Source organism: Mesoplodon densirostris, chromosome 6 (assembly GCF_025265405.1).
Source record: "Mesoplodon densirostris isolate mMesDen1 chromosome 6, mMesDen1 primary haplotype, whole genome shotgun sequence".
NCBI classification, from domain to species: domain Eukaryota; kingdom Metazoa; phylum Chordata; class Mammalia; order Artiodactyla; family Ziphiidae; genus Mesoplodon; species Mesoplodon densirostris.
The window spans coordinates 3,952,667-3,970,427 of record NC_082666.1 but is presented as its reverse complement, the minus strand read 5'-3'; the positions used below and the strand labels follow the sequence as shown (position 1 = coordinate 3,970,427).

Here is a 17,761-nt window from a genome sequence, read left to right as displayed (position 1 = left end):
CCACCATTTCCCAGATAAGAGGGTGACCGCTGGGTGGGTCAGGTTTAGGAAGAGTTGGTCTGAGGTTGGTTGAACTAAGGCGGTGGTAGGGGTCGGAGGAGCTATATTCCCAGTCCTGCCTTGTCTGCCTGCCGTCCCCTCTGCCCAAGACGGCCCCTCCGCAGACTGCCCCGCCCCCATCTCGAGAGGCTTCGGTGACAACTGGACTCCCCTGGGCCTGGTTTCCCTTCACACTGTGTTTGTGGCCCCATCACAAGCCTTCCCAGTCGGCTTTGCTTTGGGCACATGAGTCTCTGTCTCCAACTGCAGGTGGTGAGCCTGGGGCCCAGGGTGCCACCCTGCTCATGGGGAACTGAGGAGGATGAGCGGGGGCAGGGGGCAGGGGGCAGGGTCCCAGCAGGATGGACAGTGCAGTGCCTACAGTGGGCACTTGACTGGAGTGGGTGTAATTGAGCCGGGGGCTTGGGAGCCGGGTCACAAGGAGGGAGTTTGGTTACAACAAAAGTCTGTGGTTAAGTGGCCTTTCTCCTAACATTGCTGGAAGGTGGAGGTCTGTATTTTATTTAGAACTGAAGAGAAAGGGGAGAAGTGTTTTTATCATTGTGTGAAAGTATCATTTAGGACAAGGGTTAGCAAAGTACAGCCTGCTGCCAGTTTTTATAAATAAAGTTTTACTGGAACAAACCATGCCCTTTCATTTATATATCATGCATTGCTGCTTTCACATTACATCAGAATGGTCTGCAAAGCCTAAAATATTTACTATCTAGCCTGGACAGAAAAAAAATGTGTCTACCCCCGATGTAGACTGGCCTCTGAGCTCCGGGAGCTCGCCTAGGCCTGGGCAGTAGGAGACAATCAGCTCGCTGGGAACAATTTGAAGTCAGAGGAAAACAGGCTGTTCAGACCAGACTTTGAAACTTAGACTGAAGCTTACCTGAGGCTCTCTCATGATTTAGACCCATGTGGCTGAGGACCACACAGAGCGAGCCTGTGAGAACTGCTCCTCCTTCAGCAGTGCCCTGGGAAGGTGCCCAGGCATCTTTCCAGATGTGGGCCTCTCAATCAATTTTTAATCAAGAGAGTGTATGTATGCGTCTGTGTGTGTGCGCACACGAGTTCTGGTTCTGGGCAAGACAGAGTAAGCCCACTGTAACCTGTCACCCCCACTGAAAGCAGCTACCATGCACGGACAGGATGCAAAGGGCGGCTATTTGAGGACTCAGAAGGTATACAGTCGTAGGTGAACTGGGGAAGAAGATCAAAATGCAAGATCCCACCAACCCAGTATCCCCGAGCTGGTCTCTCCAGGCAGCCTGAAGCCTGAGATGGGCAATAGGGAGGGACAGAGACAGGGCCAGGAGCCCCTATTTCTGGCTTGAGAAGTAAGAAAGGGGACTCCCGGGCTTCCCTGGTGGCACAGTGGTTGAGAATCTGCCTGCCAATGCAGGGGATACGGGTTCGAGCCCTGGTCTGGGAAGATCCCACGTGCCGCAGAGCAACTAGGCCCGTGAGTCACAACTACTGAGCCTGCGGATCTGGAGCCTGTGCTCCGCAGCAAGAGAGGCCACGACAGTGAGAGGCCCGCACACTGCAATGAAGAGTGGCCCCCGCTCGCCGCAGCTAGAGAAAGCCCTCGCACAGAAACGAAGACCCAACACAGCAAAAAATAAATAAATAAATAAATAAAATTAAAAAAGAAATGGGACTCCCAACACACAGAGAGAGGAGGGGAAATCTCCCTGTGTATTTTTTTCTTTTCTGTTTTTCTGCACTCCTGCCTTGAGGCCATCCTGCATGACAAAGGGGGCCTGGGGGGGCCTGAAGCTCTTACAGCGCAGGGGACCCTTCCTCTCCAGTCCCTAGAAAATGCAGCAAAGCCCCATGAATTTTTCCTCTCACTGTCCTCCCACCACTTGGCCCTGGTCACAAGCATTGTCTCAGGAAGCCTGTGACAGAGCCAGGTAGATAAAGGCCCAGCTTTCTGGCCAAAAGATCAAATCGAGGGACACCAGGGAACTGGAGGTCACCAAGAAAGCGGCAAAGAGGGGAGCGCAGGAAAGCAACCAAATGACGTCCTTTATGGACTCCCGGCTCACCCCCGAGCTGTGCACGCATGGGGCTGACCCCGAACAGCCTTCCAGCCTTCCTGAGAAATGCCCTACAGCACAGCCGCTGCCCAGGCCCCCCTGAGTGGCACCCACACAGCACAGAGCCGTAGAGAACCACACAGCACTGCAAAGGCTTACGAACACAACTGAGGTGTAAACCACAGCCCAGAGAAGGTGGTTAGAACTTGCGACCCGAGCCCAACTGAAGCAATTGTCTGCTAAGACGAAAATATCAACATTCGCCATAGGATTCAAACAAGACCCAGAGTCTCAGAGCAATATTTTGCATGTTCAGTGTACAAAATTACTTAACACAGGGAGAACCAGGAAAACTTCAGCTCACATGGGATGGGACATTAGACACCACTCCCAACATGACTCAAGGGTTGGAACCGTCAGACGAGACAGTGAAGCAGCTATTACTAAAACAACGACAGGGCTTCCCTGGTGGCGCAGTGGTTGAGAGTCCACCTGCCGATGCAGGGGACACAGGTTCGTGCCCCGGTCTGGGAAGATCCCACATGCCGCAGAGCGGCTGGGCCCGTGAGCCATGGCCGCTGAGCCTGCGCGTCCGGAGCCTGTGCTCCGCAACGGCAGAGGCCACAACAGTGAGAGGCTCGCGTACTGCAAAAACAAACAAACAAACAAACAAACAAAAACTCCGACAACGACAAAGCTCCCAGTAAACGAATGCACACATAGAAATCCTCGGCAAAGAAACAGAAGACAGAAAGAAGAACCAAATGGCATTTTTAGAACTGAAAAATACAATAATCAAAATTAAAAACTCCCTGGACAGGCTCAAGAGTAGCCTGGAGGTGAGAGAGAAAAGGTTTAATGAGCCTGAAGCTAGTTCAATCTTATCAACAGAGAGAAAAAAAAAGATAGAAAAAAATAAAACAAAACAAAACAACCGAGCTTCAGCGACCCATGAGAGAACACTGAATGGCCTGACCTTTATGCCAGTGGAGTCTTGGAGGGGAGAAGAAAGAGAGTGGTGTGGGAATTTATTTGAAGAAACAACGGCTGAAAACTTCCCAAGTTTGGAGAAAAACATAAATGTATAAATTCAAGGAGCCCCACAAAGAATAAATCCCAAAAAAGTCATGCCCAGACATATCATAAACTTCTGAAAATTACAAACAAAGAAAACAATCTTGAAAGGGGCAAGAGAGAAAGGACACATTGTTTATGAGTTTGATTGACTATGGATTTTCACCAGAAACCACAGTGTTAAAAGTGAAACATTTTGCCAAGTGCTGAAAGAAATAAACTGTCAGTCTAGAATTCTGAATCCAGAAGAAAATATACTTCAGGGATGAATGCAAAATAAAGACATTCTCAGATGAAGGAAAAGCAAGAGAATTAATTGCCGGCATACCTACCCTAGAAGAATTGCTAAAAAGTTTTTCAGGCAGAAAGGGACACTTGGAACATCAGGAATGAAAGGGGAACAAGAGAAATAGTAAATACCTGAATAAATATAACCAACTATTCTCCTCTTGAGTTTTTAAAATATGTTTGATGATTGAGACCGAAAATTATAACATTTGCCCGATGAGATTTTTGATGCATACAGATGAAAACATAAGACAACTACAACATAAAGATTAGAGAGGAAAGAGACCAATATTGCACATTCTGCCTGAAATGGTAAAATACCGACTCTAAGTAGACTGTGGAAATCTAAGTTTGTATATTGTAATTGCTAGGTCATCCACTAAAAAAAAGAAAAACAGAAAAACCTACAAAGAGATAACAGTAAAACACACTAGCGAAAAATTAACATGGAGTACTAAAAAAATCCCAAACAACTGATAAATTGGACGAAGACCAAATACACATTTCTTCTTATAAATCACAATATCACAACCCCCGTCCACGCCCCAGGAGGCTGACCTCCACGGACGGCCTCACCTGGACCCCTGCCCTCTGGCTTCACGGGGTCTGGCGGGAGAGAGTGCTGACGAGAGGTCAGAGGATGGAAGGAGAGTTCAGGGGCCCCCCAATCCTCCCTCTGCCCCTCCAGGTCCGGGGCGCCTCCCTCCCCACTTCTGCAGCTGTCCTTCCATTAAAGGCTCTCCTGTGACCCCGTGGGGCGGGCCAGCTCTTTCCTACAGGAATCCCAATGGGCTCCCCAGGTGCCACCTTGTTATTTTTCCTCCATCCAAGGTGAAATCCACGTGCACAGCCTGACCTTCACCAAGTTTCAGTTCTTACCCTTCTCTGCAGGTCATCTCTGCTCTAGGACATAAACACCCGGCCCTCAGCCTCCTTCATCAGGTAAAGGAGGCCCCCTCTCCCCGGAGCCCCCGCTGGCCCCACGCAGGGCTCCTTACCCGCCTGACGCAGTCCTCTTCCCTCAGGCGTTCCTGAACCAGTCGGACGAGCAGCATGTCGGGCAACGTCTAAAGGAAAGATGACACGGGATGAGAGTCTGACCTTCCTTGTGGGGCTCAAAGGGACACAGACTGGCAGGCCAGCGGGCTCGCTAAGAACCAAGGACCCGGCCCTGTGGACACGAAGCTTCTCCAGGTCCCGGGCCAGGGCCCTGTGGCCTCTATGAAGCCCAGGCCCAGCTTGCGGCCCTGCCCTGGTCCAGCCTGGGCTCCTCTTTGATGACCCCCCCAACATGCATGCGTGCCCACCTCCATACTCTGGCTTCTCCTGAGCCCCTGCCCCGACGCTCTCCCTCACCCGCCACCTGGGTGACTCCAGGTTCCCGCTAGGCCTCAGCCCCAAGTGCCACTGCCTGCAGGCAGCCCTCCCTGACCCTTCCCGGGCTGGGTTGGCGGCTGCCATAATCCTCGATGGCAAACTCTGTTACTGCACTAACCAGACGCCCTTCCAGGGGCCTGCTCACATGTCCGTCTCCCCAGAGAGTTTCACAGTTCCTGGAGGAAAGGGACTGAGTCTTACTCGCTTTGTACCCCAGACAACGGTGTACGAGAGGGAGCCGGTGGTGCACGTCTCTTCCCAAACCCACGTTCCGTGACCTCACGGTGGTAGCCTGAAGCAAGCCCTGGTATCCTGTGGCATTTGTACCACGGAAATGGGCAGATGCTACAAAAGAGGGCTTTTTCCCTCAGAGAGCTGGTTGTGAAATACTGACCAGCACACCTCTGCCACTGCACCAAAACAGCGTCGGGGATGGAGGAAGCCCCTGCTGACGGATGACTTAACAAAACTTCATGTTCCCTAATTCGCTCGGTAAGTACTGAAAGTGCTGGTGGTTTCTGCTGAGCCTGTGCTGGGTGCCAGGCACTGTGCCAGGCTACAGTAGTCAAGGTTTACAGCTCTGTGCAGTCTGTACTATTTTCATCCCCTTTATACGGATGGGGAAGCTGGGCACCAGAGAGGTTACGTCACCTCCCTGGGCTACACAGCCAGGGAGGAGCAGAGGCAGGACCTGAACCCGGGCAGGCCAGGCTCGGGAAGGACAAACAAGCAACGGTTGCGGGGTACGCGGAGTGACACCTAGAGTGGCCTTCCTTCTGCTTCCTCTCTTCTCAGCTGTCTCTCTCGGACCAGAAGTGACATCCCATTTTTCACAACCAGGTCTGCTCTAACAAAACCTCAAATGCCCCAGAGCCCATGCCCCTGGAAAACCCGCTCTCAGGTGTCCCCTTGACCCCTGGTCACTAAAAGCGGGTGCTTCTCCCCAAACTCCCCAACACTCGGCCAAGGGAGACTCCTGGGCCAGCCCCGGGCCACACATCCCAAGCTATGTCCAGGCTGACCAGCCTCCAGGAGGGGGCAGGGCTTCTGCCACGTGCGGGTGAGGGCCCTCAGGGCCACAGCCCAGTAGGGGAGCCCAGAGGCACCCAGCTGTGCGGCGAGGGGCAGGGGAAATCTACCTTACACTCCTTTTGCCAAGCTGGGGACCCTGAAGGGGGAACACGTAGGCCCAGGGGAATGAGCACCTTTCCCTAATTTCCTGAAGTATCCTTAGGGCAAACGGTGGGCCTGGCAACATGTCAGTGATGCTGGAGAAAAGTCCGGACCTCTCGTTTCAGAGCCAGCATCCAGAGTGACCAGATCCTGCCTCGGGAATGCTGCCGTGTCTGCCTGGAGTGATGAAGGAGCACCTAAAGGGACAGAGAGCTGGGACGTCACGGAGCCTCTGGGACAGGCTGTGGGAACGCTCGGGGCTGCTGACTTAGAAATGGCATTTTAATAAGCGTCCATGCACGCGGCAGAACCCGTCCACGCCTCCCTCTCCTTACGTCCTGGGAGCGAGAGTCAGGGGAATAGACAGCACTCGGCCCCCTCCGTGTCTACCTGCGTGCAGTGAACCGGCTTCGGTCAGTTCACACACAGAGCGATTCCGAGAGAGGGAGTGGGGTACCAGGTGTGCAGAGAAGAGCTGGGAGGTAGGCGGCCAATCCCCACGGGGGCTCGAGTTCTCCTGGATTCTACAGGCAGCACCCTGACCTGTCTTCTCTTTGAGCCGTTTGAATGGGTTCCCTGACAAGAGCAGGCTGGGCTTGGGCATGTGGAGGTGGCAGTGAAGGGTGTCCCGGGAACCGGCTCACAGGGGAGGGCCAGGGGCTAGAGGGGGAGGAGGTGGAAGGTCTGTGAGCCGTGATCCAGGAGGTTCTCTTTGGCTTTAGGAGAAGGATGGCCCGAGTGGGGAAAGAATGTTCCCAGGGAGAACCTTGGGGGACCACTGGATTGGCTGGGGACTCAGACACTCATGATTTGGACTTTGGTCACCCACTGAGTGACCCTGGACAGTGCCTTCAGTGCTCTGAGCCTCACTTTCCGCGTCTGTAAACGAGACGAAGACCAAGTGCTTCAAAGAGTTGCCATGAGGATTAAATGAGGTAATACATGTGACGCCTGGGACGTGCGTGGCCCCCAGCAAGGGCTCGGTGCTATGGCAATTGTTACCTTCAGGCCCCCTTGATAAACCCTGCACCTCCTTCCTCAGCGAGGATCTGGATGAGGAAGCAGCTCTGCCCAGTGGGCCACTGATGCCTGGTCTGTGTCACCTACCACTGTAGTGCACAACCAGGGGCCCAAATCTCTCCCAACTCCCACTCACACCTCTGATAAAAGATATGGGAAGTCAAAATAAATTCCAAATGCTAAGGCCCACTGCTGGGGGGTGGGGGATTCCTGGAACAGACGTTTTTATGTAGAGCAGAGACACCCTCAGCATTAGGGCTCATCTCCCCAACCCCTGCCCAAGGCTGGTTCCATTCATGGTTCAAACTCCCACCTCTTGCCTACATAATGGCTGCTGCAGCTCCAGCCAGCTGGGTGACCTTGGGTCTTGCCCTCTTCAGGCCTCACACACTACACCAGTAGAAATGAGTAACAATACTTCAGTGTTTGCTTTTATTTTGTGCCCAGCAACCCATACACCCCACCTCCAGTAATATACAGTCCCCCAAAGTTCCTTTGAGGCCACACTATCTTGCCCTTCAGCCTTTACAGTTTCTGTGGGGTCAAGCCCACCATCGGATCCAGAAGAGGGCCCTGATTGGTCCAAGCTGATCAGCATATCCCACTCCTGGCCACTGTGATTATTTCAGAGGCTGCCCAAGGCCCAGTCCCAGCGAGTGAGAGTCAGGCCCAGGACATGAGTGCAATCATCAGGGGCAGGAACCTTGCTTTCCACTGGATCTGAAGCTGAGAGGATGTAACAGCTGGAGCTGCAGCAGCCACTTTGCAGGCACAAGGGGAGTATAAGCGAATAAAACCAGTACAAAAGGAGAGAGAGAAACCAGGTCTCTCAGCCCCAGAATGGCTTTTCCAGGACGTGGAATTGGAAGAGGAACAGCAGACAGCAAGAGGATAAGGGAGGGGGCGCCTCTGATGGGAACTTGTAATGTCTCCCCTTGAAAGTTATGGGGCCACTACGGCTTCTAGAAGTGCACAGCAAAAGTCAAGAGCAAGAGTGAGCGGGATAGAGAGGATGAATGAATGAGTAAGCCAGAGACAGGAGGGAGGCCAGCGGCATCTGGTCCCTGGTTTCAGCATCTCCTAAGACACCTCTGTGTCCTTACATCTGCCCTCTGCCAATTTCCTGCTTAAGCCAGTAGTTCTCAACTTGAAAGTGCATCCCGGAAGAGCTTGTTAACTCACAGATCGCTGGCCTCGCCCCAGGGTTTCTGACTCGGCAAGTCCGGGTTAGGCTGGGAATCTGCATTTCGAGTAGGTTTTCGGGTGATGCTGAGGATGCTGGTTGGGGGACCACACCTGGAGCATCACTGACTTAAGCAAGTTCCAGCACCCAAGACCCTACCCCACGTGGAAGAAGTTGCTGGAGAGGGAGAGTGTCCTGCTGGTGCCCATATGCCCCCACGATCCCAGGAACCGCCCCACCCCCGAGGCTGCCAAGGGGAACAGGGTGCAGCCCTGCCCCTCCCCTCCACATGGCTTCTATCCTTTCCTGTCCCCTGGTGTGCCCTGCCGACCCCAGGTGCAGCCGGTTTCCATCCCGAGATTTCTCTCCCTTCCCTGCCATCACCCATTTGGGAAGCAGCATTCAAACAGGTTCTGGGATGCGGGAGACGAGGTGGGTGCAAGCCAATCAAAGAACACGGGTTGAGGGCTTCCCTGGTGGCGCAGTGGTTGAGAGTCCGCCTGCCAATGCAGGGGACACGGGCTCATGTCCCGGTCCGGGAAGATCCCACGTGCCGCGGAGCGGCTGGGCCCATGAGCCATGGCCGCTGAGCCTGCGCGTCCGGAGCCTGTGCTCCGCAACGGGAGAGGCCACAGCAGTGAGAGGCCCGCGTACCGCAAAAAAATAAATAAATAAATAACACGGGTTGAAAGGCGACAGGTCTGGGTGGAGCGCGGCGCCCCCCACGGCGGGGGACAGGCCGGCGACTTTGAGCGCGGCCCCTCGCGAGTGCTCCCCCCCGCCGCTCACTGCCTCTGTGCTGTCTCGGTGCCAGCTTTGATGTGTCAACGTCAGCAGCGGGGGCTTCCCAGGGGCCGCTGATCGGAGCCCTGCCAAACTGTCTTTACAGGAATCAGGCTCCCTCCTTCCGGAGCTCTGCTGTGCTCTCCCACCCCAGCCCCCAGAGCCTGGCTTTTGGGGGAGAATCAGGGACAAACAAACGGATGGAGCCCAGTGCAGCCCCTGCTGGTCACCTAGAAAGCCCAGCCCAGGTGCAGGCCCCTGGCCCCTCGGCATCCCACTCGGTGGCAACGCGACCGCCAGCCTGCCTCCTTGCCGTAAAGGGCAGAATCGGCTGCGTTGGCCCCAGTTTGGACCTTTCTTCTCCTCCCAGCTCCCAGTGCCCAAACCCGGGGCAGAACCGCTGGCCTGCGAACCTCGGAGGTGCCGCCCCTGCCCCGAAGACGCAGCCCCTGGAGGCTCAAGCCCTGGCTCTGGCCCCCGGGGCGCCTCACTGAGCTTCTCCAGCCTGGGCTTCCTCCACAGGATAGCAGCAGCCCACATGGTCCCATCTCCAGACCCCAGCCTCAGGGCCCCTGACTTCACTGTGTCACCTTTGGGTAACGCTTGTTCAGGAGTTGTGGGCATGTTGTTGATCAACTATATGAACTTCCATCTGGAGCAAAGCAGGAAGGGGAAGAGTTGAGACTCCTGGTCTGCCTGGAGGGGAGGGGCCTCCCTCGAGGGGCTGCTGGTGGGGGAGGCAAGGCCCGTGCTTGGACTTGCGCTCACCTAAGAACTGATCCGAGAATCCTTTAAAGACAACTCTCCTTTCAAAGTTTCTGCTGCTTCTCGGGGCTGTCAGGGCAGGTTTACATGGCAGGGACTCTCCTGGTTCTGAGAGGCAGGGCCCAGGCAGAGTCTGGAACGGGGACAGCAGGTGAGAGGAGGGCGAGGACAGGAGATGAGGCTTTGAAGGGAGAGCAGAGACCCCACCACGGGGCACCGACAGGCCCGCAGAGGGAGGTGGCCGGGAAGGGAAACCCGGTAGCGGCAAAGGCCAGTGAACTTTAAAGGAGCTACGGAGACTGGTCTTTGGGTTTCTCTGTCCCCATCCTGGGCTGCCCCCATCCTCCCCCTGCCCCAAACCTTCCAAAAAGGACCGTTCCGCACCACTGCCTTGGGTGGCGGACAGGGAAGGACAGCGTGTGCGGGCTCCTGCTGGCTGTGTCTGAACACAGCCTCCAAGACAGAGAGCAGCCAGGTGGGAGATGGAATGGCCAGAGGGGAAGGAGACAACCCAGAGGACCTGGAAGCCAGGATTGCCGGGCAATCCCAGAAATCCTCAGAAATACTTGCAGGAGACTACACCTCTGTGTAGACAGAGGCAGGAGAAGGGCACAAGTGCTATTATTTGGACGTTAAAGAAGGGTGACTGAGGGCTCCCCTGGTGGCTCAGTGGTTGAGAGTCTGCCTGCCGATGCAGGGGACGCAGGTTCGTGCCCTGGTCCAGGAGGATCCCACATGCTGCGGAGCGGCTGGGCCCGTAAGCCATGGCTGCTGAGCCTGCGCATCCGGAGCCTGTGCTCTGCAGCAGGAGAGGCCACAACAGTGAGAGGCCCGTGTACCGCAAAAAAAAAAAAAAAAAAAAGAATGGTGACTGACAACTGGGCGCTTGGGTACGTCATGTTACACCAGGTTCTTAATTTTTAAACGGGACTGAAGTTGGGAATTAAACGGGACTGAAGTTGGGAAGAAGCCAGCTTTGGCTCCTTCTGGTCTGAGCAGCCTTTAGAGTGTGGCTCATTTATTCACTCAACAAACACAGGCAGTTCTGCTCTAACGCAACAGCTGCGTTCCAAAGAAACCTTGATTTAGCAATAACTGTGCTGTAAAAGTAATAACTGCCATGAGAAGAGGGGAATGGTGTCTGGGCTGGGCTCCCAGATGACCAGACGAGAACTCCCTAGGGAGCACGTTTAAATCCAGATGCCTGGTCCCCCACTTCCAGGGATTCAGACTAAAAGAGTCTGGTGGGGCCCAGGTGAGTCTAATGTGCTGCTCAGGTGCAGCGCCTCTGGACTCTGCAGTTTAAAATTTGCAAATACATATGCTTCCTGCAGGGATTTCAATAATAAAGCTTTCCTTTTCTTTCTTTTTTTTTTTTTTCAGTAAAAATCTAATATACTCTAGAGCAATCAGCTCCATCCAGCTCCTGCTGCAAAGAAATGTCCTTTCCCCATGGAACCTGTACGCTCTTTCCCGCCCAGAGCCACGTCTAGGGCTTAAGAGATGCTCAGCGGACACTCAGTAAATGAATTAGTCAAGCGAGCCACCAACTGACTGCATGAGGGCTTTCTGGCCCTGCGTTCTCGGTTGGGTACCCTCGGTCTCCCCCACTGGCTAGAAGTTCCCAGGGACGAGAGGAGAAGGAACTCATCTCTAGGTCTCCCACGGCACGGCACGCAGGACGGTGCTTGGCATACAGGAGGGGATGAGGAAGTGTTGCAGAAACCATTTGGAAATGCCGAAGATGGAAGCGTCTTGGTTAACACCCGCTACATAAGAGGATTCTGTATAGGAGGGCAGAACCAAGATTAGCAGGAGAAGATTATGTATTTGAAGGTATTACTGCTGCTTGCAGAAAGAGCTATAAAGGCTCCAGGTCAGCAGATGCTTTAAAGACAACACTTAATGAGTGGCCTCGCCGGGCAGGCGGCAGCGTCTGCGGCAAGGCCACGCACCCGCCCCCACTCCTCAGAGCACTTCCCTCCTTGATCAGTCCTGACGCCTCGGCCTTTCATCTTCCCTCCGCCCGCGCTTCGGAACCAAAGAGCCCCAACAAGACACCCTTGAAAGCACTTCGATGTGGTCTGAAATATGCTGATAATTAGAGTAATGAAACCCAGGAGGAATTTCCTTAAACGCCCTCCTCGCCGTTGAATTTTCTAACCCTAATAAAAGCATCTTTATCCTAGAAATGAGCCTGCCTCTCCCATCCTGAAAAGCTTATCTTCTGCAGGAAATGAGAGAAGCACTTTCTTTCTAAAAAGTGTATTCCCACCCCAAAAGCTGGTATCCCCCAAACTCTGACCACACACTCTGACTCCTGCAAGACGGCAGGGCCGTGCAGGGGCGTCACTTGCTTGCCCTGAGAGTCCCGGCCAGGTGAGGTGGGGTCCGGAAGTGCTCTGGATTAAGCGGTGTTAGAACCGGTTCACCATTTGGGTAGCGGGGCAGGGGGTAGGCGCTGACCTTGCTGAAGGAGGTTTTCCTTCACTTCCCTCAAACTGTTATTATTGGCAAATTTGAGGTTGGGAGTTTGCCTACGTGACACCCTCACCTCCAGGAACTGCCCGCACCCTGCCGGGCCCTCCTGGCCGTGGCCGTGCTCCATGGCCTTGATGTGCCTGCTGTGCACACCCCTCACTAGAGCTGGCCCGGCCCTGGGGTCACCTGACCAGCTGGTCTACACAAATCCCTTTTCTGGAAATTTGGCCTTGGAGCTGCCTCTGTGGGTGGTGTGAACCAAAGACACGGGAACCTGGACGAGGGTGGTGGTCATGAGTGGCCGTGGAAGGCAGAAGACGAAAGGAAGGGAGAATCACAGGGAGAATGGAGACAGAGACAAGCAGCTGCATGGGGCAGAGGAGGCCAGGGTGCTGCCCAGTTCCTGGCCACAGAGCCAGGGAGGTGGGTGCTTCCTCCATCTGGGGCCCAGGAGTCACTGCATCCCACTTCCAACCCCCTTTTCTGCCCTGGGCAGCCCGGGCGATCTCTGCTACTTGCAGCCACAGGCTGGCCGTCTCTGCTACTTGTCCCACCAGCCATCATTCATGGGCAGCCCACGAGGTCAGGAAGCTTCCTTCCGAGTTCTTGGAGGAACAGTGACCACACGGCCACATGGTCAAGACCCAGCCCGATGAATGAAGATGAACACAAGAGGGGCGGCGACCAGCTCTCGGCTGCGGCCTCTGCAGAGATGGGCAGGAGACCCAGGGTTCTCACCCCGACTGGCAGCCCGAGCCCTGGGCAGCCCCGGGTGGGGCCTGAATCCTGCCCTGGCCCTGGGCACTTAGTCAACCTCACCAGGTATCAGCACACCTTGCAGGAAAATCGTGAGGTGAGGAGGGGAGGCCTGCGCGCACTTAGCACTCAGCAGACACCAGGGTCCCTACCCTTCTCAGCTGTTTCCCCTCACAAACAGGAGAAAGCCTGCGTGTCGGCGAAGAACACCTGAAGCAGCAGCCCCGCTGCTCTGGGTTGAACGCCTGTGTCCCCGCAAGTTCATGTGCTGAAATCCTCAAGGTGATGGTATTGGGAGGTGGGGCCTTTGGGTGCCCAAAAGAAGAGGCTCCAGAGAGCTCCCTGTCCTCTTGCCATGTGAGGCTACTGTGAGAAGACGGCTGTCAGCCAACACTGAGTCTGTGGGCGCCATGACCTTGGACTTCCCAGCCTCCAGAACTGTGAGGTGCACTCTGTTTCCAAGCCACCCAGTCTCTGTGACAGCAGCCTGAATGGACTGAAGCATCTGCTTATGCTCCAAAGGGGATTTTGAAAAGATATTTGGAAATTTCTATTTGCATTTAAGAGAACCAACATGATCAAGCCCTATATTTCCCTTTTAAAAATGTCTTTTGGGCTTCCCTGGTGGTGCAGTGGTTAAGAATCCGCCTGCCAATGCAGGGGACACGGGTTCGAGCCCTGGTCTGGGAAGATCCCACATGCTGCAGAGCAACTAAGCCTGTGCGCCACAACTACTGAGCCTGCGCTCTAGAGCCCACGAGCCACAACTACTGAGCCCGCATGCTGCAACTACTGAAGCCCGCGCACCTAGAGCCCGTGCTCCGCAACAAGAGAAGCCACGGCAATGAGAAGCCCACGCACCACAACAAAGAGTAGCCCCTCCCTGCTCGCCGCAACTAGAGAAAGCCCGCACGCAGCAACAAAGACCCAACGCAGCCAAAAAAAAAAAAAAAAAGTCTTTCAAATATAGTGTTGGTGGGATTTTAGAAACAGACCCCTGATCCTCCTGGGATGCCACACGGTGCCCACCCCGAGGGGCGGAAGGAAGTGCCCCTGAGCTGCAGCACTCAGGGTCTTTCCACTCTGGGGAGAGCTGGACCACTGCCCTTTAAACTCCCCACCAGCTCAGGCCAGCAGGCACATCACCTGGTCATGATGGAGACCCCTGCCCTGCTCCCACCCACCTGAGCTGGCTGTGACCCTAAGAAGAGCAGGGCTGGGTCACTGCATGGGTACAGAGCACCGTCCTCACTGTTACTGATCCTTGCCCACCACAAACCCCTCACCTCAGTACCCACCGGGACCTGTGTGCCCTACTGAAGAGTTCTCTCCTTCCTTCTGTCACATCCTGCCTATATTTCATTTTACCCCAGTATTTTCTCTCACTTAATCCACCAGGAAATGGAACGAGTGGGGTAGGGGATGGGGAAGCCTTGGGAGCTCTCACCCCGTCCTGCTCCCCAGGACACATCCTACCTGGAACTTCTGATAATGCGTCCTGGCATCTGCAGCCAGAGAGGAACATTCTTTTGCTAACAAGCTCTCCACACTGAGGAGGTTGCTATTCAGATGTTTGCGAAGCCACATTGCCTGAAGAAAGGAAAGAGGAAAAGAAAATTTTTGTGAAAGGAATAATTAAGAGGCCACCATTACAATGCCCCCGTCCTTCCACATGCTACTAGAAAAGGCTGTCACCGGGAAGCATAATTATTTCTGGCTGGAAGGAGGCCACCAAGGGAGACAAACCCACAAAGTCCCTCCCAGCCGTGGAATTCTGCTTGCCTGCCATTTCTTCTTCAACCAGCCATTGACTCTAAATGGACCTGGGAAACCTATCCTTTACTGCCCTGGGCCTGCCTCTTCAAGCTCTGTGGACCATGAGTTCTTAACTCAAGAAAGGTTTAGAATAGGAAACACGGGGACAGGCCCTAATAGGGGTCACGACCCATACTCAATGTTCATTTTTTCTTAAAGAATGGGGGATGGCATATTCTCACCAAGTGAATGTTTAGTTCATCAATGGCCACTATATATACTCTACCAGGGAAGAACACATTTTAAGGTATAATCGTGCAACAAAATGTTCTTAACGCCAAGATTATACTGATGACCATTTCAACAGCGGGATGATTCAAAAGGCCCCGGAGGGGGACTTCCCTGGCAGTCCAGTGGTTAAGACTCGGCGCTTTCACTGCCGGGGCCGGGGTTCAATCCCTGGTCAGGGGACTAAGATCCCGCAAGCCACACGGCATGGCCAAAAAGAAGAAGAAGGCCCTAGAGGTCCCCCAGGGCAGGTATGAACCCTCATCTTTCTGTTCCCCGTGCTGGGAAATGCCAGCGACAAGATCAGGAAATAGCCCGTTAGGCTTTCACTATGTATCATCTTATTGTAAAATGAGGTTTGTGTGTCCCTACACTGCAGACAGGGGTGGGAACAGTGAATTTGCCCAAAGGCCTGTAGCTGAAACACCAGTTAGTGCCAGCGACTGCCAGGTCCCCAGGTCCAGGAGCCCCTGGTTTCTAACAGTGAAATGGCGATCGGGAGGGTGGACTGCGGAGAGGAGTGAAAGCTGACAGCCTGACCCTGAGGAACGAAGCAGAAAAACTACAGAGAGATAGACGGATGGATGGATGAACGGATGGACAGACAGATAGGTGACAGACAAATAGAAGAGCTGGCTATCCTAACTCCAAAAGCAGGGCAGATGCACGTGGTTTTATGTAAGGACCAGACATCTTAATTCCTTTTCAGAATAAAGCCAGGCGCCAGCTAGTCGGGGGAAACCAACCACCTGCCGCATCATCTGGGCCCAGGAGGAGAGCTGACAGCGATTGTACAGTGACCAAGGGAGAGTTCGCTAATGTTTATTTTTTATTATTATTATCTTTTTGCGGTACGCGGGCCTCTCACTGCCGTGGCCTCTCCCGTTGCGGAGCACAGGCTCCGGACGCGCAGGCTCAGCGGCCATGGCTCACGGGCCCAGCCGCTCCACGGCATGTGGGATCTTCCCGGACCGGGGCACGAACCCGTGTCCCCTGCATCAGCAGGCGGACTCTCAGCCACTGCGCCACCAGGGAAGCCCAGCTAATGTTTATTTTTTTAAGTAAAGTATATAGTTGATTTACAATGTTGTGTTAGGTTCTGGCGTATAGCAGAGTGACTCAGATATATAGATAGATAGATAGATAGATAGATAGATAGATAGATATACTTTTTCAGATTCTTTTCCATTACAGGTTGTTACAAGATATTGAATATAGTTCCCTGTGCTCTACAGTAGGACCTTCTTGTTTATCATTAACTTATGTTACCTGATGCTCACTAACGAGGCTTTTGAAAAAACAGAGTTCCATCTCAGATGATTCTAATTTGAAGACGCTTTTGGCACTTAAAAAAGGAGCTGAAAGATTAAAACCATACATGGAATGAAGCTTCAGCTTCAGGACGGGGGTTGCCTCCAAGGAGGGAGAGACAAAAAGGAGTGAGGGAAGTGGGGTGAGGTATTTGCCGTATCTTTAAAGTTCTACTATCTTTGAAATGGAGAGAAAGTCATCAAAGCAAATATGACAAAATGATAAGTTCCTGTAAAATCCGGGAGTGGGATACACGAGAATCTCTGGTGTCGTTTCTCTGCTTTTCTGACCGGTTAAAACATTTCATAATTAAACTTTTACGAGTGAATCTGAAGATTCCACACCAAAAGCCTTTGCAATGTGTGTGCCAACTGACCCAGCATTTCTTCCCCTTCTAGAAATGTGTCCTAAGGATGGAACGAAGGGTTTGTCATGATGGTGGCCGTGTAGCCATGAGAAAACCCTGGAAGGAATATCCCACACCTTCAAAGAATATGCTTATCTCTGGATGGTTGGGGAACTCTCCTTTTGTTTTTTGTATTTTCTAGGTTTTCTACTACAAACACATACTGCCTCTTGTCATGAGAAAATAATTGAAGAAGCAGGAGAGAGAAAAGATGAAGAAAAGCTCAGTTATGTTGAAAATTCGCAGAGGCGCAGTCTCATTCCGTCTCTGCAGGACAAACGAGATACGCCCATATTACAACACTTAATATGATACACTTACTATAGTTGTTTTCCCCGAGGCGGGTGGACCTAATATTACAATCTTCGGCACTGTGGAATAAAGAGATTTGAGCGTCACCATTCAATATGACAAAGCAACCTCCTGCGTCTGCGGAGCTCTGGGCGTATATATTTCTTTCCTCCCCAGATTTCATTTTCTGGGAGTGACGCGGTCATTTGTAACCCAGTGGCTCCGAGATGCTTCCACCACAGAACTCACTCTCTGTGTTTAGAGAGGTAAGTGATCACTGAGATGGTTTATTTTTCTGTCTCCAAGGGGATGTGGACACGGTAACTTGTTTGCCAAACTAATAAATATCAAGAACAATTGGGATTTCAAACACCATAAAGCATTTTAAACAGGGACTTTGTCTCAGGGACACGCTCTCAAATACAGCTGTATTTTATGTAAATCGACCTTCAAAGGTGGGTTTGTTTGTTTGTTTTAATATCTATGCCTTTTTATTTAGTAAATTGTATTCCCCATCATTTTACAGAGGGAAATAATGGGGAAAAGCCTGGAGTGTATGGGCCAGGTTTATAAAAGCCCAGATAGAAAAGGCTTTGTTTTCAAATACGGGCATTTCTATGAAGATGGAAACCACTGGCTTCGGTGTGATACTCCTGGCTCTGGAAGGCTCCCGACCCTGCAGAATTCCCGAAGACACTACCAGACTAGCGAGTAGGTACT

General features: G+C 53.1%; 1 protein-coding gene across 1 annotated transcript in view; it reads right to left on the bottom strand.

Annotated features, from left to right (window-relative positions):
* AK8 (adenylate kinase 8) overlaps positions 1 to 17,761 on the bottom strand; it is a 130,134-nt gene that overhangs the window by 103,612 nt on the left and 8,761 nt on the right. Inside the window, exons 3-5 of the mRNA XM_060102694.1 lie at positions 17,072 to 17,121; positions 14,467 to 14,580; positions 4,451 to 4,519 (exon numbers count right to left, since the gene is read on the bottom strand). Coding sequence (XP_059958677.1) covers positions 4,451 to 4,519; positions 14,467 to 14,580; positions 17,072 to 17,121 — 233 coding nt within the window. The remainder of the gene's footprint in view (positions 1 to 4,450; positions 4,520 to 14,466; positions 14,581 to 17,071; positions 17,122 to 17,761) is intronic.